This window comes from Entelurus aequoreus, linkage group LG09 (genome assembly GCF_033978785.1).
Source record: "Entelurus aequoreus isolate RoL-2023_Sb linkage group LG09, RoL_Eaeq_v1.1, whole genome shotgun sequence".
NCBI classification, from domain to species: domain Eukaryota; kingdom Metazoa; phylum Chordata; class Actinopteri; order Syngnathiformes; family Syngnathidae; genus Entelurus; species Entelurus aequoreus.
Window position 1 is genome coordinate 15,110,095 of NC_084739.1, and position 27,205 is coordinate 15,137,299.

Consider the following 27,205-nt stretch of genomic DNA (forward strand, 5'->3'; position numbering starts at 1 on the left):
CACCCCTTGGGAGGTGAGGGGAGCAGTGAGCAGCAGCAGTGGCCGCGCTCCGGAATCATTTTGGTGATTCAACCCCCAATTCCAACCCTTTGATGCTGAGTGCCAAGCAGGGAGGTAATGGGTCCCATTTTTATAGTCTTTGGTATGACTCGGCCGGGCTTTGAACTCACAACCTTCCAGTCTCAGGGCGGACACTCTAACCACAAGGCCACTGAGCAGGTTTTATGATATATAGTTGCTTTGTTAATATGAAACAGATTTAAAAATCAGTCAGGAAAACACAGGAATTGACTCCAAAAATAGAACTTTCATATGGAAAAAAAATGCAGATCATTTCCTTACTATGCCCAAAGGTGGTACTGTATAAACCCGAATATAAGACCACCCCTCCTATTTAAGACCAGACCAAAATCTAGAGACAAAAAACATCACATTTCTTAGCTATTCCAACCAGACTATAGAATGGTAACATATTCTATCTTATATATATTGTGTTGCCCTAAACACAATTTTTGTGGCCCCATTTTGCCTTTTAATATTGCTTATTTATTAAGGGTCCCAACCCCACAATCAACCTAACATAATCTCCCCTGCACAGACACACTCTCGGTATGTTTACATGCGCTAAAAGTAATTATTGACTTAATATGGTTGAAAGTAACTTTAAAAACCTTAATAATAAGTCAAAACATGCAGCATGTAGCTTGTAATGTCGCCAAGATGTAAGAGTTTTAATAATCACCCAACTTTATTCACCTAAATATGATTATAAATGTGTGGCATTTTTCTTTACTTGGTGGAGATGATCTGATTCATGTAGGATTATCATTACTGGATTATAATTCCACATCATTAATACAAATATTAGTAATTGTCATCATGGCTTGTGCAGCCCTTTGAGACATTTGTGATTAAGGGCTATATAAGTAAACTTTGATTGATTGATTGATATTGCATCCCCGCTATGTATTGATTATAAATGTAAAAATATACTTGAAGAAAAGTATATATTTTACAGGTAGAAAGTAGGGATGTCCGATAATGGCTTTTTGTCTATATCCGATGTTCCGATATCGTCCAACTCTTAACCGATATCAACCGATACCGATATATACAGTCGTGGAATTAACACATTATTATGCCTAATTTGGACAACCAAGTATGGTGAAGATAAGGTCCTTTTAAAAAAAATTATAAAATAAAACAAGATGGATAAATTAAAAACATTTTCTTGAATAAAAAAGAAAGTAAAACAATATAAAAACAGTTACATAGAAACTAGTAATTAATGAAAATGAGTAAAATTAACTGTTAAAGATTAGTACTATTAGTGGACCAGCAGCACGCACAATCATGTGTGCTTACGGACTGTATCCCTTGCAGACTGTATTGATATATATTGATATATAATGTAGGAACCAGGATATTAATAACAGAAAGAAACAACCCTTTTGTGTGAATGAGTGTGAATGGGGGAGGGAGGTTTTTTGGGTTGGTGCACTAATTGTAAGTGTATCTTGTGTTTTTTATGTTGATTTAATAAATTAAACCCCCCCCCAAAAAAAAGACGATACTGATAATAAAAAAAAACCGATACCAGTAATTTTAGATATTACATTTTAAAGCATTTATCGGCCGATAATATCGGCAGGCCGATATTATCAGACATCTCTAGTAGAAAGTAATTTTTTACAAATACAATAATTTTGTTGTTTTGTTTGTTAGGCGCCTCAACAACAATGACATCACCACCCTGGAGGCCACTGGAGCCTTCAAGAGTCTTGCCCAGCTCAAGAAAATGCAAGCGCACCTTACTTTCACTTTTGCTTGTAATTAAACATGATCCTCATCCAGCGTTTGTTTTTGCCGCAGTAACCTCAGCAACAACAAAATCACCGAGATCGAAGACGGCGCTTTCGAGGGCGCCTCGTCGGTCAACGAGCTTCACCTCACGGCCAATCAGATGGACACGGTCCGGAGCGAGATGTTCCGCGGCCTGGAGGGATTGCGTATGCTGTAAGCGACGTGCGCTGATGAGCCGCTGTGCTTCAAAGGGCGTCACGCTAAACGTGTTTGCGTCACAGGATGCTGAGGAACAACAAGATCAGCTGCGTCCACAACGACAGCTTCACAGGTCTACACAACGTGCGTCTGCTGTCTCTCTACGACAACCAGCTGACCACCATCACCCCTGGAGCCTTCGATACTCTGCAGACCCTCTCCACCCTGTGAGACCACGCTGGCTTCAGCACTCTTTTCCTCTTCATGCACTCCTCTTCACAAACTACTTCTGCCTTCACAGGAACCTTCTGGCCAACTCTTTCAACTGTGACTGCCGGCTGTCATGGCTGGGAGACTGGCTGAGGAGCAGGAAGATTGTTACCGGAAACCCTCGCTGCCAACGCCCTGCTTTCTTGAAGGAGATCCCCCTGCAGGACGTGGCTCTGCCGGATTTCCGCTGTGAGGAAGGTAAGTCGCAATGCCGGCAGCACTCATGCAGCCCCGGACCATAACACAAGCACCACCAAGGACGTAATTCAGGGTTGGTCACGGTGGTCATCTTCCCTGCACCTTTTTCGAAAGGCAGTTTTTTGCTGTGCAAAAATAATGCTACGCTATTAAATGGAGACAAGTCAAACACTCGGGCCAAGCGGAAAACTGCAAAGGCTGAAGCCTGACCCTTTAGACTAGGGGTCCCCAAACTTTTTGACTCGGGGGCCGCATTGGGTTAAAACAATGTGGCTGGGCTGTATGTATAAATAAATAAATATATATATATATATATATATATATATATATATATATATATATATATATATATATATATATATATATATATATATATATATATATATATATATATATATATATATATATATATATATACATAACTCCACATGTGTTCATTCATAGTGTTGATGCCTTCAGTGTTTGATTGATTGATTGAGACTTTTATTAGTAGATTGCACAGTACAGTACATATTCCGTACAATTGACCACTAAATGGTAACACCCGAATAAGTTTTTCAACTTATTTAAGTCGAGGTCCACGTTAATCAATTCATGGTAACCATTCATGGTGACAATCTACAATGTAAATAATCATGAAAATAAAGAAAACGCATTAAATGGGGAGAAGGTGTGTCCAAACTTTTGGCCTGTACTATATACATATATACATATGTATATGTGTATATATATATATATATATATATATATATATATATATATATATATATATATATATATATATATATATATATATATATATATATATATATATACATATATATATGTATATATATATATGTGTATATATATATATATATATATATATATATATATATATATATATATATATATATATATATATATATATATATGTGTATATATATATATAAATATAATGTGTATATATATATATAATGTGTATATATATATATAAATATATATATAAATATAATGTGTATATATATATAATGTGTATATATATATATATAAATATATATATATATATATATATATATATATATATATATATATATATATATATATATATATATATATATATATATATATGCATATATATATGCTTTGGAGCATTCACACAATTACACAGTCCTGAAATAAATCAGTTGTAAATAAATTAATAACAACAATGTGTCTTACATTGTCAATAAAATGTAAGTGCAAATGAATATACAGCTTCACAACTTTAGTCATAATTTTTGTGCTTAAGAAATGTTTCTATGACTTTAGCTCCAGACTAATTCTGTTTGTTTGATATTGTCATTACTGCCACAAGTGGTGGACAAGTGTATTACAACTGAGTTCTGTTGTGAGCTGAGAAACTAATATTTTTTGACTGCCTTCTCGTGGGAGCTTGTGGCCCAACAATGGGCTCCGGCTCTATGGTTAAGAAACACAAATTTTGACCACAAGGAAATGTTTTAAACATAGATTAAAATCATCATAGGTCCCTATTATTGTGAACAATTTCATTAGTGTGATGTGAGGAGGCTACATGTATTGGTGAAATGTGAACCTGTAAAAATCCATGAATTCGCTGCTGAATTGTATAAAGTGCAGGGAAAAAAGTAGTGAGCTTATAGTCTGGTAATTATTGTAACTTTTTATAAAATGTTTAATTTGAGGTTTTTATTAGCCGTAAACTATGATCATCAGAATGATTTAGGAATTAAGGCAAACATTCTTGGATGATGTCACTGTGTGTAATGATGACCAGTTTGGGAGATGTTGGGTAGAAAAGCATTGCTCTGAACTACATCCCAGTTTCATGACCAACATTTAAAGAGGACACACCGTCATAAAAATGCTTGCTGAAAAGTGAGAGGTGTACTCACTTACCTGAGACCCTCTGAGGGTTAAATGATATGAACTTTCCAAAGTTTTACTGCAACTTCCCGGTGTCTGCCAGCACAGTACATACATTAGGGGCAAAAGAGCTGCGTCAAAGGCCTGTGATCATCTGAAATAACGAGCTCCATTGTCCAGGTCTTTGTTTACCGTATAGATTGCGGCTCAGCACTTCCTAAGCTGCTTGTCGATGTCGGGCTGAGTGGAGCTTATTGAGCGCTTTGCCTTATTGACCAGTCAGCTTATTTGCAGCTGAATTAATGTTAGACTTGTCTCCCAGCCTTTGGGCCAGCTTCCATTCTTTGTCCAAGCGCGTCAATATTATATTACAGAGGCTCCTTTATCTCTCACCCGGTAGACTTCCTATGTTTTTTTTTTTCTTTGTCTGAAAGCGCCGCTGTCATTCTGAGAGATTGGGCTATTTGTTATTTTCTCTTTTTTTTGTCTCGCCTTTAGCTGTCCACTCTTTCGACACTTTCTCACAGCGCTCTGACAGCTCAGATTGTGGCTGTTATCTGCCTTTGTCATCCCACCTTTCTCCGTCTGACCACGTTTCCGCTCTTTCCTCAGGCCATGAGGAGTCGAGCTGCGTGCCCAGACCTCAGTGCCCCAGCGAGTGCACTTGCATGGAGACGGTGGTGCGCTGCAGTAACAAGCACCTCCACGCGCTGCCCAAAGGAATCCCCAGAAATGTGACTGAACTGTAAGTGCATCTGCGTTCTCCGGTATTAATTGAGGTGCCTTAGAAGCTTTTAATTGATTTTTTATTTTTTTCATTTATTGATTAGGCCTTTGTTTTAGTAAAAGCATGCCATTATAGTTACTGTGTGCAGTATACATGCGCGATCAAAAGTTTACATACACTTGTAAAGAACATAATGTCATGGCTGTCTTGAGTTTCCAATAATTTCTACAACTCTTATTTTTTTGTGATAAAGTGATTGGAGCACATACTTGTTGGTCACAATGTAGTTTGGTTCTTTTATGAATTTATTGTGGGTCCACTGAAAACGTGACCAAATCTGCTGGGTCAAAAGTATACATACAGCAACGTTAATATTTGGTTACATGTCCCTTGGCAAGTTTCACTGCAATAAGGCGCTTTTGGTAGCCATCCACAAGCTTCTGGTTGAATTTTTGAAAACTCCTCTTGACAAAATTGGTGCAGTTCAGTTAAATGTGTTGGTTTTCTGACATGGACTTGTTTCTTCAGCATTGTCCACACGTTTAAGTCAGGACTTTGGGAAGACCGTTCTAAAACCTTCCTTCTAGCCTGATTTAGCCATTCCTTTACCACTTTTGACGTGTGTTTGGGGTCATTGTCCTGTTGGAACACCCAACTGCGCCCAAGACCCAACCTCCGGGCTGATGATTTTAGGTTGTCCTGAAGAATTTGGAGGTAATCCTCCTTTTTCATTGTCCCATTTACTCTCTGTAAAGCACCAGTTCCATTGGCGTAATACTACCACCACCATGCTTGACGGTAGGCATGGTGTTCCTGGGATTAAAGGCCTCACCTTTTCTCCTCCAAACATATTGCTGGGTATTGTGGCCAAACAGCTCCATTTTTGTTTCATCTGACCACAGAACTTTCCTCCAGAAGGTCTTATCCCTTGGCATGTCCCTTGGTTACATGCCAAGGGACTTGTAACCAAATATTAACATTGCTGTATGTATACTTTTGACCCAGTTTCCAATAACCGATAATCTGACCACAGAACTTTCCTCCAGAAGGTCTTATCTTTGTCCATGTAATGTCAGATGAAACAAAAATTAAGAGTTGTATAAATGATCACATGGACAAAAATAAGACCATCTGGAGGAAAGTTCTGTGGTCAGATTATCGGTTATTGGAAACTCAAGACATTCATGACATTGTGTTCTTTACAAGTGTATGTAAACTTTGCGGGACAAGTGGTAGGAAATGGATGGATGGATGGATGTCAATATATGAACACAAGTATTGGGACAGTTACCAGGAATTGGAAGAAAACGTGAAGCTGGTCAAAACAGTGCTACTCTTCTGGAGAACATCTGTGAGGTCACTGATGCTAGACAAGGGCTATCCATACATCCATTTTCTATACCGTTTGTCCTCATTAGTGTCCCAGGTGAGCTGGAGCTAATCCCACACATCGCAGGGCACATACAAACGAACACACATTCACACTCACATGCACACTTATGGATCATTGTTAGAGTCTCCAATGAGCCTAACTAGGAGAACAAGCAAACTCCACAAAAAGATGGATGATTTGAACTGTTCTTCCCACTGAGTGTGAGGGCCAACATGCTAACCACGAGGTCACCTTGCCAATATCATCCAACTGCGGCCACAAATGCACGTTCTCGTGCTACGGATTGCGTAGAACTAACTAAGTAAGCCATCTAAAGTACGACATCAAATCTGGTATGCCAAACTACACGTGATTGGTCGTTGAAACCCCCAATGGGCGTTCTTGTGTCAGGTTGTCTCCACCATACGGCATGACAACAGCTATAATGCTTAAAAATGCTAATAAATCCACCAATAGACCTGACTTTCCAAAACGAAAGTTTATTTGTTTCAAACTAGGACACTACAAAGGGTGAGATTTGTGTCACCCCAATGCAGACCTGGGCAAATAAAGGCACGGGGGCCACATGCGGCCCGTTAAGCTTTTCAATCTGGCCCACCGGACATTCCCAAATAATTTATTTAGATCTTTAAGATGGAAACTGTAGCTGCCATTATGATGTGCAGTTTTCAAATGAGCGCAAGTCTTGAACTATACAGCGTATTTCAATGGTTGGAATCTGCGCTTTCGCATGATATACTAGTTACTATGGTAATCTAATTAGTTACTAATGGTAATCTAATTAGCTACTATGGTAATGTAAGTCACAGCAGCTCAGACGAGGCACCAAGCAGTGTGGGTGGGGAGCGTTTCCACAGAGTGTTTCCAGAACGGGCAGCCTGAAATGTAGGTGTCAGGGACAGACGCGGAAGTGAAGTGAAGTGAAGTGAATTACATTTATATAGCGCTTTTTCTCAAGTGACTCAAAGCGCTTTACATTGTGAAACCCAATATCTAAGTTACATTTAAACCAGTGTGGGTGGCACTGGGAGCAGGTGGGTAAAGTGTCAACGGCAGTGAGTAGGATGGCGGAAGCGGGGATCGAACCTGCAACCCTCAAGTTGCTGGCACGGCCGCTCTACCAACCGAGCTATACCACCCCGCGGAAGGAGATTTTTACAGAAAAGTTCTAAACCTTAGTGATATATCACATATATCAGATTGTAGGTGTTAGTTTTTTTACCCTTCGTCTTCATATTTCACTGTTTCTTGCATTTTTGTTGCGTTTCGCTTGATTATAAAATATGTGGATGGAGAGGGGGTGTGACGTTCCTATGTTGTCAATATTCAGTTTTTTATCCTTCATAGTTAATATTGTAAATCCTACATTCTTTATTTTCATGTACATTCTGGGTGTCTCATTCAGTAGAAAATGTAAAATTCCTTTCCGTTTTTTAACGTTTTTAGCATTCAATAAGACATTATTGTGAGGTTTTGTATTAGTGTTCCTAAAAATAAATATACCGGCCCCCAGACACATTTTTTCTCTACATTTGGCCCCAGAGTCAAAATAATTGCCCAGGCCTGCCCCAATGGGTTGGATTTGTACAACATACTTCTGTAGCATACATGTAACGTATTTTCCGGACTATAGAGCTCACCGGTATATTAGCTGCACCCACTACATTTTAGAAGAAACATTTTTCCCCACATATTAGCCGCACCGGAGTATAAGCTGTAGATATATACGTTGTGAAATTAGGTATTTACACAGAAAGATTTTGTAAATGTTTATTTACATACCTTAAATGTTTCAAAACGGTGCCTGTAACATGGCAGTAAAACAGCTGATCAAACAAAACAGAAGTCATCGTCATGGATCCACTAGCTGCGAAAGCTAGCTCTCCAATCAGCTAAATGGACTCAATAACTCCACGGTGACGTTTTGGTGAACTTACTGAGGAATGTGTTAGACTGAAACAATACAAAAATAATTCAAATGAATAAAACTAACAGAGACACTTTTAAGCGTGTTAGCGTATTAGCTCATGCTAACAACGCTAGCTTGATAACATTAAGATAGCATGTACAAATATGCATGAAAACACTCCTACAGATATCAAACATGGGACGGTTTAGTATGTATGAATAGTTTTAGTTATATTATAAAACGCACAAACGCTGCTGCATGTGATGAATGAAGAATCCTTTAGAGCAGAAACGCTGTGGACGGTTTTACTCCCGGTTGAAGGCATTAAAACAGCAAGTACATTTTCAACCCACAACACCTGAAGTGAGCGAAGTCGTCCACAAACAATAACAAACCATTTCAGTGTCTCTGCTTGTGTTTAATGAAAACTGTTGAACACAAAACAATATGGCCGTTGGCGAAGAGAAATCCATAAATTAGCCGTGTTATAAGTCGCGAGGTTCAACGCGGTAATACAGATATCCTTGATCAAGTCCCTCGAGTGCCCACGCAACAATTTTTTCACCAATATTTTTTATCAAATTTGACGTACCATACATACAGTAAACATACAGTCATTTGTTCACAAAGTGGTGACTCTCGCCCCAGCCTTGTTTGTGAATGACTGAGCATTTCATGGAAGCTGCTTTTATACCCAATCATGGCACCCACCTGTTCCCAATTAGCCTGTTCACCTGTGGTATGTTCCAAATAAGTGTTTGATGAACATTCCTCAACATTTTCTCAGTCTTTTTTGCCACTTGTGCCAGCTTTTTTGAAACACGTTGCAGGCATCAAATTCCAAATGAGCTAATATTTGCACCAAAAAAATAATAATAATTCCAGTTGGAACGTTAAGTATCTTGTCTTTGCAGTCTATTCAATTGAATATAGGTTGAAAATCATTTGCAAATCATTGTATTCTGTTTTTATTTACGAGATGCACAACGTGCCAACTTCACTGGTTTTGGGTTTTGTAGCCAGGAGACATAAATTGTTAGTCAAAATAAGTATTTTTTACCACCGTTTCATTGTCTCTGTGTACGTTTGTGCAGTGGAACAGAGAAGATGTGTAGATTTGAGGCAAGGCTAATTACAACCCCTGATTAACTAATTGCTTAATTAAGATGTGTGTTTCCACACTTGCGCATTTAGCACACGTAATGTCTTCGGAGGGACAGCGATTTTTGTGCAGAGACAAAAGAAAACATCATTTGGAGGGGAAGCGGCCAAGAAGCCCTCCAGTTGTTCTCTCAGACATTCTTCCTATGTTCTCCCTGCAGCCCTCGGGGCTCACGCTGATGTCACTCTCTCACAACGGGGCCAAGCAAGCATCAGTGTGTTAGCGTGTGTTTGCGCGTGTGTGTGTGTGTGTGTGTGTGTGTGTGTGCGCATAGTTGCGTCGGGGCCAAAAGCCTGTCCACGGGAGCATAGGGGAGCGAGAGGACATTTTAATGAGTGCTTTTCAATGGAAAGGGGAGGGAATGGAACTTTCCAATACTGCATTGAGTGCTTCACACTTGCACACACACACAAACACACACACACACACACACACATGCACACACAGTGCAAGTCTGAAACCTGTCATTGTCCCAGCAGGTGTGACCAGGTGGGGCCCCTCTGTTCTGGGCTTTCATGTAGTCATCTGGAGCGCTCGCTGCACCGTCATTATCCAAAGTGTCCTGTGCACCATCATTACCTATCATTACCCAGCAGCCCAAAGCCCCTAACTAACTAAGCAGCCAACCCCCGCCCCCCACCGACCCTTCATCTCCAAGTCTTCAGTACAGTCACAAAAAATAAATAGCAAGAGAAAGGCCCCCGCAGGTCCTCTCGGGGCCCCCAAATGAGCCACTTGTCAGGGTGGCAGGCCTCTGTGAGCACTTTGCTCCGGCAGTAAAGCGTCTGCATCCTTGCAGGCATGATGTCAACGGCGGTGGGCTGCATGGGAACATTCACCTATGTCATCGCTGGGCTGCGTCCAAGAACCGCATGATAGAACGAAGACGTCCCTAATGTTTAGCCTCGTTTTCATGCGGACTTCCCAAAGTGTACACGTTTTTAAGCAAGCTAAGCGAAGTCATCTCACGGCGAGACTTCCACTCTAGAGCAGCTGCACCCACTTTGCCTTCCAACAATAGCAACATTTTTGAAGGAAATACAGTTTTTTAGCGCTAATAAATAACCGCGATAGTAAACCTCAGACAGGGTTATTTCACTCTTGCGTTGAATTATGCATTGGACTGAATTTATTTTCCCTTTTCAGGTATCTGGATGGGAACCAGTTCAGCGTGGTACCAAAGGAACTGTCCTCCTTCAAGTTTCTTCAGCTGGTGTAAGTCCGCGTCTTTGTCCGGCCTCGTAAAAGACACACACTGCAAAAAGTCGGTGTTCAAAAACAAGAAAAAAAAATACAAAAATGAGGGGTTTAGTTTAGTTTATTAAGGATCCCCATTAGTCTACACCGCAGTGGAGACTATTCTTCCTGGGGTCCAGGCAAAAAACATCACACAATCACAAAACAAAAGATTAAAATGCAGTACAACATGATCAAATAATAAAATGTTGTAATACAAAAATAGCAACAACAAAGAACCAAAAAAATGATAATAACTTCGAGTTTACATAATATTGTTCATACCAAAGATAAAAAGAGCAATATAAAAATAGATATATATATATTTTTGCAAAAAAATAAATAAAACAAAGAACCGATGGCCTAAAATATATACATTAGTGTACCAAAGACAAACAGTAAGTGACGAAAAAAGTTCCATCCACCATTTTCTACTGCTTGTCCCATAATCAATAAAATAGTCAATAAAAACAGTCATGACATTAGGTACAATCTAGAATAATCTCTTTCCGCAATACTTCTCCTCTTAGTCTATTCTTAAAACCCACTCTGCTGGTGATTGATACCAGATATTGTGGAAGTCGATTCCAGTAAGTGATTGCCCTATACATTACAGTCTTTTTCAAAACATCACTTTTGGGTTTAAGACGGGTGAAAGCACCTCTTAGGGCTAACCTGGTACCATAGTTGTGACTTTCACTAGCAAGCAACAGCTGAGAATACAGATATGAAGGTTTATGGTATGTATAGATTGTTTTTAAAAATAGAATCAAACTACACGCTACTCTTTCACCAACTCTCATCCATGACAATTCATTATGCATGATCTCAACGCTGGTCCTAAATGAGCAATGGAGAGCGAGTCTGGCAGCTCTGTTTTGGGTAAGCTGGATTTTATTGAGTTCTTGTTTAGATGCATTAGACCAGATTGCTGGGCAGTAGTCAATATGTGACAATACAAGGGATTGTATAACTTGTTTCGTAGTTGTGTTAGTTAAAAAATAGGGTATAGGGTATAGGGGTATTTTATTTGAACTAAGCTAAATTATCTGCCAATAGAACAGGAACATTGGGCTTGTCAAGACTTTCAATCAATCATCAAGCACTGTTTATTTATATAGCCCTAAATCACAAGTGTCTCAAAGGGCTGCACAAGCCACAACGACATCCTCGGTACAGAGCCCACATAAGGGCAAGGAAAAACTCACCCCGGTGGGACGTTGATGTGAATGACTATGAGAAACCTTGGAGAGGACCGCATATGTGGGTAACCACCCACTTACCCACTTTCCAAAACAAGTAAAATTAGCTAACCTTAATGAACCCAAAAATACCTTTAAATAAGTATATTCCTACTAATAACAAGTGCACTTTTCTTGGTAGAAAAAAAAGAGACATTTTTGCTCAATATGTTGAAAAATATTCTTGAATTAAGTAAATGCTAGTGCCATTATCTTGACGTAATGATATGCGCTCTGCATTACATTTCTTGAAACCAGCAAACTTATACTAAAAATTAATGTATTTTTCTTAATGGAAAGGCAACAAGGCAACCGCTTGTTACTCTCGGCCGAGGTCTACTAGCCGCTCAGGCAAATCATATTGTCTAAAAATGCATTTTCCCATGGATAACATGACATCATCGCGCCAAGTGCGTGCTCTTTCAGTCAATTAGTGCGCATATATACAGCCCGGCCCCCGGCCAAAATTTGTTTAATTGTAATTTTGAGGAATTTATCTGAATGTGCATGAACTATTTCTGTTCAAAATTGTTTGAAATGTAAAATGTTTAAATATTATCTGTCAGTTTACTGTACTGTGCCAACTGTACTACTATACGAGTACGTATGTTCTATTGTTTCATTCGAAAATAAAACAGCAAAGTCCATTTGGCTGTCATCTGTTTTAATTATGAGACACAATTGTGTCAAAATCATGATTTTTTTTTTTCATGCTTGAAATAAGAAATTAAAACTTTGAAAAATAAGTTTTATACTTGTGAGTGTTGATGACGCAGCTTTGCAACAGTTGATATTCTAGTTTCAAGCATGTTTTACTCAATATAGGTCATAAAATCTCAACAACAAGCTGTAATATCTTACTGAGATCATTTAGGACCAAAACCCTTAAAACAAGTAAAAAACTCTAACATAACATCTGCTTAGTGAGAAGAATTATCTTATCAGAAAGAAAATAAGCAAATATCACCCTTATTTAAGATATTTAATTATACTTAGATTTCAGTTTTTGCAGTGCACAAGCAGCCAGCTCACACCTGCTTTTCTTCCAGGGATCTAAGCAACAACAAGATCAACTCTTTGACCAACTCTTCTTTTGCCAACATGAGCCAGCTCACCACCTTGTGAGTGCACACAGTCCGTCACTGCAGTGAAGGAACATGCACGCTGACGTTCCAAGCATTATTGATTCTTGCCTTGCAGAATCCTGAGCTACAACTCTTTGCGCTGCATTCCCAAGATGGCCTTCAGTGGACTGCACTCCCTCCGCCTGCTGTGAGTTTGTCATTGTCTCTTTGAAAACGTAACAAAAATGGTTATTCTTTATTATTGAATAAACCACCGAAGAACCTGTTTGACTCGTGCTAATCCAAATATGGACATAAAAAAAACATAACAAATCATGGAATTATTATTATTATTACTAGAGATGTCCGATAATGGCTTTTTTGCCGATTTCCGATATTGTCCAACTCTTAATTACCGATTCCGATATCAACCGATACCGATATATACAGTCGTGGAATTAACACATTATTATGCCTAATTTTGTTGTGATGCCCCGCTGGATGCATTAAACAATGTAACAAGGTTTTCCAAAATAAATCAACTCAAGTTATGGAAAAAAATGCCAACATGGCACTGCCATATTTATTATTGAAGTCACAAAGTGCATTATTTGTTTTAACATGCCTCAAAACAGCAGCTTGGAATTTGGTACATGCTCTCCCTGAGAGAGCATGAGGAGGTTGAGGTGGGCGGGGTTGGGGGTTGGGGGGCAGGGGGCAGCGGGGGGGTGTATATTGTAGCGTCCCGGAAGAGTTAGTGCTGCAAGGGGTTCTGGGTATTTGTTCTGTTGTGTTTATGTTGTGTTACGGTGCGGATGTTCTCCCGAAATGTGTTTGTCATTCTTGTTTGGTGTGGGTTCACAGTGTGGCGCATATTTGTAACAGTGTTAAAGTTGTTTATACGGACACCATCAGTGTGACCTGTATGGCTGTTGACCAAGTATGCGTTGCATTCACTTGTGTGTGTGAAAAGCCGTAGATATTATTTGATTGGGCCGGCAAGCAATGGAAGTGCCTTTGAGGTTTATTGGCGCTCTGTACTTCTCCCTACGTCCGTGTACACAGTGGCGTTTTAAAAAGTCATAACTTTTACTTTTTGAAACCGATAATTTTGAAACCGATACCGATAATTTCCGATATTACATTTTAAAGCATTTATCGGCCGATAATATCGGCAGTCCGATATTATCGGACATCTCTAATTATTACCAATATTATTATTATTATTATTATTATTATTATTATTATTATCGTTATTACTACACTAAATTGTACACCATATATCAGTAATAATGAAATGAAAATGTTCTTTAGAGCAGTGTTTTTCAACCACTGTGCCGCGGCACAGGGAGATTATGTAATTTCACCTAATTGGGTTCAAAATATTTTTTGCAAACCAGTAATTATAATCCGCAAATGTGCCGTTGTTGAGTGTCTGTGCTGTCTAGAGCTCGGCAGAGTAACCGTGTAATACTCTTCCATATCAGTAGGTGGCAGCAGGTAGCTAATTGCTTTGTAGATGTCGGGAACATGGTTTGTCGTGATCACAATATGCAGACGACAGCGGGAGGCAGCGTGCAGGTAAAAAGGTATCTAACGCTTAAACCAAAAATAAACAAAAGGCGAGTGCTGCTAAGAAAAGGCATTGAAGCTTAGGGATGGCTATGCAAAACGAAGCTAAAACTGAACTGGCTGCAAAGTAAACAAAAACAGAATGCTGGACGACAGCAAAGACTTACAGCGTGTGGAGCAGCAGACGGCGTCCACAAAGTACATCCGTACATGACATGACAATCAACAATAAAATGGGAGCGCAAGACAAGAACTAAAACACTACACACAGGAAAACACAAAAAAAAACTCCAAACAAGTCATGGTGTGATGTGACAGGTGGTGACAGTACACCTACTTTGAGACAAGAGCTATAGTGATGCATGCTTGGTTATGGTTTGAATTCATATCCAACAATTGCGAGAATTACTTTTTACTGTCAGTATCAGCTCCTGAGTTAAATATGTAATAATATAATATATCAGTATATGTTATATACTGTATATATAATATGTAAATAGTACATATATGTTATATTTTATATATACTATACTATACTATGGAGGTAGGCTACAGCACCCCCTGCTACCTTGTAAGGGACAAGCGGTAGAAAATGGATGGATGGATGGATTCTTAGAGTGTCCGACCTGAGATCAAAACCTGTATGTACCTTTCAGCATTAATGGTGCCTTCACATATGTGTAAGTTACCCATGTCTTGGGCACTAATACACCCCCATACCATCACAGATGCTGGCTTTTCAACTTTGCGCCTATAACATTCCGGATGGTTCTTTTCCTCTTTGGTCCGGAGGACACGACGTCCACAGTTTCCAAAAACAACCTGAAATGTGCACTCGTCGGACCACGGAACACTTTTCCACTTTGCATCAGTCCATCTTAGATGAGCTCAGGCCAAGCGAAGCCGGCGGCGTTTCTGGGTGTTGTTGATAAATGGCTTTCACTTTGCATGGTAGAGTTTTAACTTGTACTTACAGATGTAGCCACGAACTGTAGTTACTGACAGTGGTTTTCTGAAGTCTTCCTGAGCCCATGTGGTGATATCCTTTACACACTGACGTCGCTTTTTGAGGGAAAATGGATGGATGGAGGGATTCTTAGAGTGTCCGCCCTGAGATCAAAACCTGTATGTACCTTTCAGCATTAATGGTGCCTTCACAGATGTGTAATTACCCATGCCTTGGGCACTAATACACCCCCATACCATCACAGATGCTGGCTTTTCAACTTTGCACCTATAACAATCCGGATGGTTCTGTTCCTCTTTGGTCTGGTGGACACAATGTCCGCAGTTTCCAAAAACAACTTGGAATGTGGACTCGTCGGACCACGGAACACTTTTCCACTTTGCATCAGTCCATCTTAGATGAGCTCGGGCCCAGCGAAGCCGGCGGCGTTTCTGGGTGTTGTTGATAAATGGCTTTCACTTTGCATAGTAGAGTTTTAACTTGCACTTACAGATGTAGCGATGAACTGTAGTTACTGACAGTGGTTTTCTGAAGTGTTCCTGAGCCCATGTGGTGATATCCTTTACACACTGACGTCGCTTTTTGAGGGAAAAATGGATGAATGGATGGATTCTTAGAGAGTGTCCACCCTGAGATCGGTAGGTCGTGAGATCAAACCCCAGCCGAGTCATACCAAAGACTATAAAAATGGGACCAATTACCTCCCTGCTTGGCACTCAGCATCAAGGGTTGGAAGTAGGGGTTAAATCACCAAAATGATTCCCGAGCGTGGCCACCTCCGCTGCTCACTGCTCCCCTCACCTCCCAGGAGTAATTTCCCCTCATTTGTACTTTAACTTTAACCAATTACCACCGTTAAACGAGAGCTTACTGTAGTAGTTTTGTTTTATTGTCTTTATCAAAGAGAAGCGATTTGAAAAAAAACCTAAAAAGTCCTAAATAGAACCAAAAAGTTATTTTGAGAGACGAGTTGTGCAATGACAACAGAGAGGAGGCCGGCAGATGCTGAGAATGTTTGATGGACTGCAGAGGAAGGAGCGGCCTAAACAGTTCTGACAGCTTCTGAACGTGCGCACAAACAACCCTTGACCCATTTTCTCAGGGTAAGTGGCAGCGGCGCGACCCCAAAAGCCCACACCTCACTCTCTGCCCCGACGGGCCACCCTGCGCACATTCACCCTGACACTGATTACGGGAGAATGTTCACCCCTCGCCCAACCGTTCTGACTCGGACTGCGCCGGGCCGGCTTTGATTGTGCACTCTCAGTGACCGTGGCCTTCGCCGGTCTGCTCAGTAACTGAGATGTTGGATATAAACGTGTGCGACACATCCGTGATGAGGTTTGGGAGCTGCGGCCAAACACACATCAGCCACAGGCCCCGCGCTCTCACTCCAGTCTACGGCTTCGCTCGCAGCAGCCAGACGTGGCGGAGACTCAGACGTGTGTGTGTGTGTGTGTGTGTGTGTGTGTGTGTGTGTGTGTGTGTGTGTGTGTGTGTGTGTGTGTGTGTGTGTGTGTGTGTGTGTGTGTGTGTGTGTGTGTGTGTGTGTGTGTGTGTGTGTGTGTGTGTGTGTGTGTGTTCTGGCAATTCTTACTAAATGGGGACATCGCTCTGTTTACACAGTCACCTTTAGGGGACCTCTGACGGTATGGGGACAAAAAAAAACAGGTCCCCAACCTTTTTGTAACTGCGGAGCGGTCAACGCTTGAAAATTTGTCCCACGGACCGGGGGGTGGGGTGGGGGGGGAATATTTTTTTTTATTTTTTAAATTTTTTTTTTTAAAAAGTATTTTATTGTCATTAAAAAATACAATCATACAAAATACCACCCTGCAGACTGTATTGATATATATTGATATATAATGTAGGAACCAGAATATTAATAACAGAAAGAAACAACCCTTTTGTGTGAATGAGTGTAAATGGGGGAGGGAGATTTTTTGGGTTGGTGCACTAATTGTAAGTGTATCTGGTGTCTTTTATGTTGATTTAATAAAATAAATAAAAAAATAACATTTTTTTATTTTTTTAAATTTTTTTTAATTTCTTGTGCGGCCCGGTGGTTGGGGACCAGTGCCCTAAAGGGAAACCTTTTTAAATCATAGTCAGATCCATTCTGAAGATGCCTAAGTGATTTTTATAATTTTAGAATATGTGGTCTTTATGTTCAATGTTGTTAAAAATAAAAAGTAAAAATAAAAGTTTAAATGAGTTTGTATTTTATTTCTGTGGTTTAAGGTAAGATAAGATAAGATAAGATAAGATAAGATGTAACTGCGGAGCGGTCAACGCTTGAAAATTTGTCCCACGGACCTAGGGGTGGGGGGGGGGGGATAAAATTTTTTTTTTTTTTTTTTTTTTATTTTAATTTTATTGTCATTAAAAAATACAATCATACAATCAAAAATACAACCTTGCAGACTGTATTGATATATATTGATATATAATGTAGGAACCAGAATATTAATAACAGAAAGAAACAACCCTTTTGTGTGAATGAGGGAGATTTTTTGGGTTGGTGCACTAATTGTAAGTGTATCTTGTGTTTTTTATGTTGATTTAATAAAATAAATAACATTTTTTTATTTTTTTTAATTTCTTGTGCGGCCCGGTGGTTGGGGACCAGTGCCCTAAAGGGAAACCTTTTTAAATGATAGTCAGATCCATTCTGAATATGCCTAAGTGATTTTTATAATTTTAGAATATTTGGTCTTTATGTTGTTAAAAATAAAAAGTAAAAATAAAAGTTTAAATGAGTTTGTATTTTATTTCTGTGGTTTAAGGTAAGATAAGATAATCCTTTATTGATTCCACAACAGGGAAATTTGGGTTACTTTGTTTATGTATTTCAAATATTGGTAAAAGACAAAATAAATTTTCTTGAAAAGTGAAACATTTGTTATCCTGGCATTAATAGTACTGTGATTCTGTATGGTATCCATCCTTAGTTAAAATTAATATCTTTTTCCAAAAACAAAATCTGGTTTAGTGTTCCTTAGGATGACATTTTCATACAGCATGATTATAAAATATTATTACCGTAAAGTATGATTCACATTCAGAATTTTCCATCCTTCTATATATGGTAGTTGGAGTTGCAGACAACTTCATCACTGCTAAATAGTAGGGATGTCCGATAATGGCTTTTTTGCCGATATCCGATATTCCGATATTGTCCAACTCTTAATTACCGATACCGATATCAACCGATACCGATATATACAGTCATGGAATTAACACATTATTATGCCTAATTTGGACAACCAGGTATGGTGAAGATAAGGTCCTTTAAAAAAATAAAAAATAAATAAAATAAGATAAATAAATTAAAAACATTTTCTTGAATAAAAAAAAAAGTAAAACAATATAAAAACAGTTACATAGAAACTAGTAATTAATGAAAATGAGTAAAATTAACTGTTAAAGGTTAGTACTATTAGTGGACCAGCAGCACGCACAATCATGTGTGATTACGGACTGTATCCCTTGCAGACTGTATTGATATATATTGATATATAATGTAGGAACCAGAATATTAATAACAGAAAGAAACAACCCTTTTGTGTGAATGAGTGTAAATGGGGGAGGGAGGTTTTTTGGGTTGGTGCACTAATTGTAAGTGTATCTTGTGGTTTTTATGTTGATTTAATAAAGAAATAAAAAATAATAATAAATAATAAAAAAATCCGATACCGATAATTAAAAAAAACGATACCGATAATTTCCGATATTACATTTTAAAGCATTTATTGGCCGATAACATCTCTACTAAATAGCAGTTTTCAGTAATGTCACAGAAGATGCAGGATTTGCTTGAACATTTAAGTGGTGAAACTTCCTATAAGAGGACAGCTGTAGTGCTGTATTCTGAGCATCATGTCATATTTCATTTGAACTTTTTTTTCTTTTTTCTTTTTTAAATGGTCCTCAGTAGTCACGTACAAATTTGTGTGAATTATTCAAAATTATTTAAATTTGGTCCCCATGAACCATATTAACTCTTTTTCCCCCAGGGTCCCCAGTAAGAATGATCAGCACATTACTTCATCAATCCAGAGATTTAAAGACATGTATGAGATAACTGGGCAGTGGCCATTTTACTTCATTTTTTTTTTGATGCCTCCACAACCTGTAGAAAGGGTGGTCCCCACAGAAGTGATGATCAAAAACTTGGTCCCCATTCCAAATGATGACCAGTATGTGTGTGTACATCCTATGCATAGACTCATCAGCCTCCCATGTGTTCTCATAGCAGGCACACTTCTTTTTTTTTTTTTTTTACTAGTGACAACAAAGCTTCAACAAAGCATTTTTTACAGGGGGATGTGACTAAAGCCCCCCCCCCCCCCCCCCCCCCCCCCCCCACCCCCATCATTACTGCACACAAAGCCTGAGAGGCCTTTTAGCGCGCAACGAGAGCCAAGCATGGCGATCATTAGCTTGATGTCGCCTCGCTCGCCTTGGCTTTGATCCCCTAATGAAGCGCCGTCCGTTACTCCTGCTCTTGCTCACTCACGCCGGCCTCACTTCTATAATGTTGCCTGTGTGACGCCATGTGAACAACCCCCCCCCCCCCCACACACACACACACATCACCCCCCAAATGCAAGCCACACACATACAGCCTTACAGCTATAGTAGCACATAACATGCCGAAAAAACACATTTTTTTTAAATTTGGTGCTTTAGGGGTGAAAACATTTTTATAATTGTTTTATTCAGTAGTAGGCATATGCCGATTGATCAGTATCGGCCGCCCTTCGTTTAAAAAGTATGTGATCGCCCTTGCGGATTATTTTTGATGCTCTTCACAAACTGGCCAATACTGTATTTGATTTGAGTCCCCCGGCTGACAAGCAGCTTGCAACTAATTATGTATTTCCATACACAGTGTGGAGCCGCTCCCCTAAATGAATAATAATCCCCTCCATTGTGTCAAAGGCACTGTGTTTCTTAGTATCTCAAATGGGACCTTTTATGCAAAACCACCTTCTTTTTTTTTTTTACCTATTGGAACCTGTTTCTGTGTATTTGGGATCCCCAAAACTCCTGAAAATGTAAAGTCAACCCATGAAGGAATGGTGTAGATTAGAGATGTCCGATAATATCGGCTTATTGGCCGATAAATGCTTTAAAATGTAATATCGGAAATTATCGGTATGGTTTTTTTTATTTACTGTATTTATTATTTTTATTAAATCAACTTACAATTAGTGCACCAACCCAAAAAAACCTCCCTCCCCCACACAAAAGGGTTGTTTCTTTCTGTTATTAATATTCTGGTTCCTACATTATATATCAATATATATCAATACAGTCTGCAAGGGATACAGTCCGTAAGCACACATGATTGTGCGTGCTGCTGGTCCACTAATAGTACTAACCTTTAACAGTTAATTTTACTCATTTTCATTAATTACTAGTTTCTATGTCTATGTCTGTGTATGTTTTTATATTGTTTTACTTTCTTTTTCATTCAAGAAAATGTTTTTAATTGATTCATCTTATTTATTTATTTATTTTTTTTTTTTAAAGGACCTTATCTTCACCATACCTGGTTGTGTGTTAATTCCACGACTGTATATATCAGTATCGGTTGATATCGGTATCTGTAATTAAAGAGTTGGACAATATCGGAATATCGGATATTGGCAAAAAGCCATTATCGGACATCCCTAGTGTATATATTTATAAAACAATCTTCCCTTCCTACAAACGAAATGTTTGGAATTTGCCGCATTTTTGACGTTTGTCCCCATTGGTGACGTCAGCTGATATCTCCAAATATGGTAACGTTTTAACTGATGAGCTTTGCGCGAGTCTAGCATTCTTTCTCTCTTTCCTGTTGTTGTGGGGCAGAGTGGCTCGTACATGCACATGCATCCTCCGCTCTTGCCATTTCTAATAGAAAGTATCGTATTTTTTTATTTTATTTTAGCACCGCGTAATTGTATGTACATTTGTTTTCATCCGTTTTTTTAGTCCCTTTTTTTGCAATATATTTGATTGGTATTTATTTTTTAAATCAACCTGACTTAAGCCTTGATAATAATCTTTGTGATAAACACCTGCTTTTATACCATTTGACAAGGTTTATCCTGTTTTTAATTTGGTGGTTTGTGGGTGAAAACATTTTTATAAATGTTTTATTCAATAGTAGGGATGTGCTGATCGATCAGTATCGGCCGATCTTCGTGAAAAAGTATGTTATCGCCCTGGCAAATGATTTTTGATGCCATTTACAAACGCCGATCCCCTCTGACTAATACTGTATATAATTTGAGTCACTGCGTTTCTTAGTATCTTAATGGGACCTTTTATGCAAAACCTGTTTCTGTGTATTTGGGATCCCAATAACTCCTGAAAATGTAAAGTCAACCCATGAAGGCATGATGTAGATATTTGTAAAACAATCTTCCCTTCCTTCATACTTCCTCCAAACGATTTGTTTGGAATGTGTGGCATTTTTGAAGTTTTTGCCATTGGTGACATCAGCTGATATCTCCAAATATGGTAAAGTTTTAACTGATGAGCTTTGCATTCTTTTCCTCTATCCTCTTGTGGGGCAGACTGGCTCGTACATGCACATGCATCCTCCGCCCTTGCCATTTCTAATAGAAAGTAGCGTGTAGTTCTAACTTATATTTGTCAGTAGACTCCGTATGGAAGCGCTAAAAACTACAACATGGCTGATGGGGAAAAAGACTCAGTCGAAGTGGAGGCGCGTGAATAGGAAATGGAAATGGTCTGTTAAACATAATTCATGCAACATTTTGACAGAAAAAAAAGTAGACCAGTGTTTTTTGCCCATTGTTGGGCCGCGAGCGCCTCTTAGAGGGCTGCCAAAAATGGCTCTTTCTCAGCTGTAATCTGTATGGACCGCAGTTACGCTCAGTTGTAATACACTTTTCCACCACGTGTGGCAGTAATGACAATATCAAACAAACAAAAGAAGTCTGGAGCTAAAGTCATAGAGAAGTTTAAGCGCAAAAATTATGACTAAAGTGGTGACGCTGTATTTTAATTTTCACTTAAACGTTTTTTAATGTTTGACAGTTTATTTAAGAAAACATATATATTTTTATATTTAGTATTAATTTAGTTTGTGTTGACCCAGCGATGAGGTGGCGACTTGTCCGGGGTGCACCTCACCTACCGCCCGAATGCAGCGGAGATAGGCGGTAGGTGAAAAATGGATGGATGGATTTGTTTTTATTTTAGCATTGCGTAATTGTATGTAAAAAAAATGTCCATGTGTAATGTTCTATATTTTAAATGGAACATATCAAATGTTGGTGTTGTTCACTTGAGTCACATTGCCATCATAGTGCAGCCTACACTTATATCTTATGTTTGACTGCCATTTACTGGTCACACTTATCATTACACCATGTACCAAATAAAACAGCTTCGAGGTAGGTAAGCTCAACAAAAGTTATTCCTTACATTAGGCGCACTGTCGAGTTTTGAGGGGGAAAAAAGGATTTTAAGTGCGCTTTATAGTCCGTAAAATACGGCAATTCTTCGTCTAAAAGGGAAGGTGTAAACATCCCATCAGTTTGCATCACAGTGAGAGCAGACATTGTACAGTAAGTGATGTTTTAGTATGTTTTTATATTAAAAAAAAAACCTTAATGGAGGTTTTTAGTGCGTCTTATAGGCGGAACAAAGCGACTCACATAGGTTCTTTTGTTGGCTGACTTTTGCAAACGTTTATTTATAACTTAAAATACATAAAAAAAGAAAAGAAAAATGCTTGTCTTACATGGGGATTGTGAATGATAGGCACAATTCCAAAAAAGTGCAGTTCCCCTTTAAATACCCACCTAAACCCATCGGACGCCTTCAACTAGAGATGTCCGATAATATCGGGCTGCCGATAATATCGGGCTGCCGATATTATCGCCCGATAAATGCTTTAAAATGTAATATCGGAAATTATCGGCATTGGTTTCAAAAAGTAAAATGTATGACTTTTTAAAACGCCGCTGTGTACACGGGCGTAGGGAGAAGTACAGAGCGCCAATAAACCTTAAAGGCACTGCATTTGCGTGCCGGCCCAGTCACATAATATCTACGGCTTTTCACAGGCACAAGTGAATGCAAGTCATACTTGGTCAACAGCCATACAGGTCACACTGAGGGTGGTCGTATAAACCAGTGATTCTCAAATGGGGGTATGCGTACCCCTGGGGGTACTTGAAGGTATGCCAAGGGGTACGTGAGATTTTTTTTTAATATTCTAAAAATAGCAACAATTCAAAAATCCTTTATAGATATATTTATTGAAAAATACTTCAACAAAATATGAATGTAAGTTCATAAACTGAACATCAAATCAAGTAGGCTATTCCATTCATTACAATGCAACAATGCAATATTCAGTGTTGACAGCTAGATTTTTTTTGGACATGTTCCATAAATATTGATGTTAAAGATGTATTTTTTTGTGAAGAAATGTTTAGAACTAAGTTCATGAATCCAGATGGATCTCTATTACAATCCCCAAAGAGGGCACTTTAAGTTGATGATTACTTCTATGTGTAAAAATCTTTATTTATAATTGAATCACTTGTTTATTTTTTATTTTTCAGTTATTTTTATATCTTTTTTTCCAAATAGTTCAAGAAAGACCACAACAAATGAGAAATGTTTTGCACTGTTATACAATTTAATAAATCAGAAACTGATGACATAGTGCTGTATTTTACTTTTTTATCTCTTTTTTTCAACCAAAAATGCTTTGCTTTAATTAGGGGGTACTTGAATTTAAAAAAAATTCACAGGGGGTACATCACTGAAAAAAGGTTGAGAACCACTGGTATAAACAACTTTAACACTGTTACAAATATGCACCACACTGTGAACCCACACCAAACAAGAATGACAAACACATTTCGGGAGAACATCCGCACCGTAACACAACAGAACAAATACCCAGAACCCCTTGCAGCACTAACTTAGGGGGAGAGCAAATTCCAAGCTGCTGTTTTGAGGCATGTTAAAAAAAATAATGCACTTTGTGACTTCAATAATAAATATGGCAGTGCCATGTTGGCATTTTTTCCCATATCTTGAGTTGATTTATTTTGGAAAACCTTGTTACATTGTTTAATGCATCCAGCGGGGCATCACAACAAAATTAGGCATAATAATGTGCTAATTCCACGACTGTATATATTGGTATCGGTTAATATCGGAATCGGTAATTAAGAGTTGGACAATATCGGAATATCGGCATTATCGGACATCTCTACCTTCAACCGAGCGTCGCTTTTCTTGCTTGCCTCGGTCGGGGCCACAAAACCAAAGCGATAATGAGCTCCGCTTTTAATAGTTTGGACTTTTGCAGGTTGCGGGTTCAAAGTTGGAAGGTTCCGAGGCGCACCAGACGCCTTAATGGAGCTGCACCTTTTGGCTTTACACAGCAGTAAAGACCAGAAGAATCATTAACGCTTCAAACACAACACAGGCTCTGTGTTTAGCCTATGAAGTTTGGCCTTTTTAGCTGCCTATTAATACACCGCTAATTGGCCCGCTGGGTGTTAGGTGCGGGGGATTAAAGGGGGGGCGGCGAGACAGCGCCAGGGCGTGGCATATTAGGATCGGGGCCGAAAGAGAAGGTGATGTCCGAACACGTTAAAAGTGGGTCATGTCAAGGCGCAGTGGTGAATTTTCCATCATTTAAGCATGAAGTCATTCTTCACAGTCATGCCAGTCTGTGCACGCTGGCCTTAAAGATGCTGTGATGTCACCGTGCCATGCAGGGATGATGTCATCATTATGAGAGGGGATCAGGTTTCTTCCCGGAGACTCCCTGGCTCCTCTTCTCCCATGAGCACTCTGCCAGGCCGGGCTGGCACGCTGCTGCCTGGCCCCGTGCCCTCTGCTCGCACAGCCGCCGCTCGCTAATAAGCATTCGCCGGCGCATTCAGGCCAATTAACTTGTTTTCCTGCAGACACGCTCATTGTGTTCACTTGCACTCGCTCTGCCCCCGACCGGTGGAAGGGAAGTCTGTTGGCATATCGATTCTCAACGCGTCGCTTTGGAAGTGGAACCAACTCGAAAAGCCCTCCGGAATACTGCTCAACTTCCCACAGGAAATAGTATCAACAGGAAGCATCTGTTACACTGTCACACATGCACCGGCAATGTTTCAGTAACATTCTTAACTGTCATACAAGTGTAAAAAGAAGTTAAACATTGCAAATAATAACATGTAAATATTTATCAATTTTTTTAGGTCTGAACTGTTACACAAGTGTAAAAAGAAGTTAAACATTGCTAATAATAACATGTAAACATTATTAAGCACTCGATATTTATACATGTTTTAGGTCTGAACTGTCATACAAGTGTAAAAATAAGGTAAACGTTGCTAAAAAATAACATATAAAAATTATTATTATTTTTTAAAATATTTTTCTTATGTCTGAACTATAATAGAAAGAGAAGCCATTGATTACAGTGTCAAACTATCACCATCATAAATGTACTGCACTGGCAATGTTTCAGTAACATTCTTAACTGTCATACAAGTGTAAAAAGAAGTTAAACATTGTGAATAATGACATGTAAATATTATAAAATACTCGATATTTATAAAAAAAAATGTTAGGTCTGAACTGTTATACAAGTGTAAAAAGAAGTTAAACATTGCTAATAATGACTTGTAAACATTATGAAGCACTCGATATTTATACATTTTTTAGGTCTGAACTGTCATACAAGTGTAAAAAAAAATTAAACATTGCTGGTAATAACAGGTTAAAATGATGAAACATTCAATCACTTTTATTATTTTAGGTCTGAACTGTCATACAACTGTAAAAAAAAAGTTCAACACTACTAATAATAAGATGTAAAAATTATGAAACATTCAATATTATTATTTTTTGGTCTGAAGTGTCATACAAGTGTAAAAAAAAAGTTAAACATTGCTAGTGATAACATGTCAAAATTGTGAAACATTCAATATTATTTATGTTTTTTAGGTCTGAACTGTTATACAAGTGTAAAAAAAAAAAGTTAAACACTGCTAGTAATATGTTAAAAAATGATGAAACATTCAATATTATTTTAGGTCTGAAGTTTCTGAACTGTCATACAAGTGTAAAAAAAAAGTTAAACACTAGTAATAATAAGATGTAAAAATGATGAAACATTCAATATTACCGTATTAATTTTTTTTAGGTCTGAACTGTCATACAAATGTAAAAAAAAGTTAAACACTACTAATAATAAAATGTAAAAATGATAAAACATTCAATTTTTATTTTTTTTAGGTCTGAACTGTCATACAAGTGTAAAAAAAAATTAAACATTGCTAGTAACAACATGTCAAAATGATGAAACATTCAATATTATTTATGTTTTTTTAGGTCTGAACTGTTATACAAGTGTAAAAAGAAGTTAAACATTGCTAAGAATAACATGTAAACATGAAGCACTCGATATTTATAAATTTTTTAGGTCTGAACTGTCATACAAGTGTAAAAATAAGGTTAACGCTGCTAAAAAATAACATGTAAAAATTATTTAATTTTTTTTTTTTTCATATATTTTTCTTATGTCTGAACTATAATAGAAACAGAA

General features: G+C 38.4%; 1 protein-coding gene across 1 annotated transcript in view; it reads left to right on the forward strand.

Annotated features, from left to right (window-relative positions):
- The window catches only part of slit1a (slit homolog 1a (Drosophila)), a 317,948-nt gene that overhangs the window by 264,694 nt on the left and 26,049 nt on the right, over positions 1-27,205 (forward strand). The window contains 8 exon segments of the mRNA XM_062058155.1: positions 1,726-1,800; positions 1,873-2,016; positions 2,085-2,228; positions 2,303-2,469; positions 4,948-5,080; positions 10,673-10,741; positions 13,053-13,124; positions 13,204-13,275. Coding sequence (XP_061914139.1) covers positions 1,726-1,800; positions 1,873-2,016; positions 2,085-2,228; positions 2,303-2,469; positions 4,948-5,080; positions 10,673-10,741; positions 13,053-13,124; positions 13,204-13,275 — 876 coding nt within the window.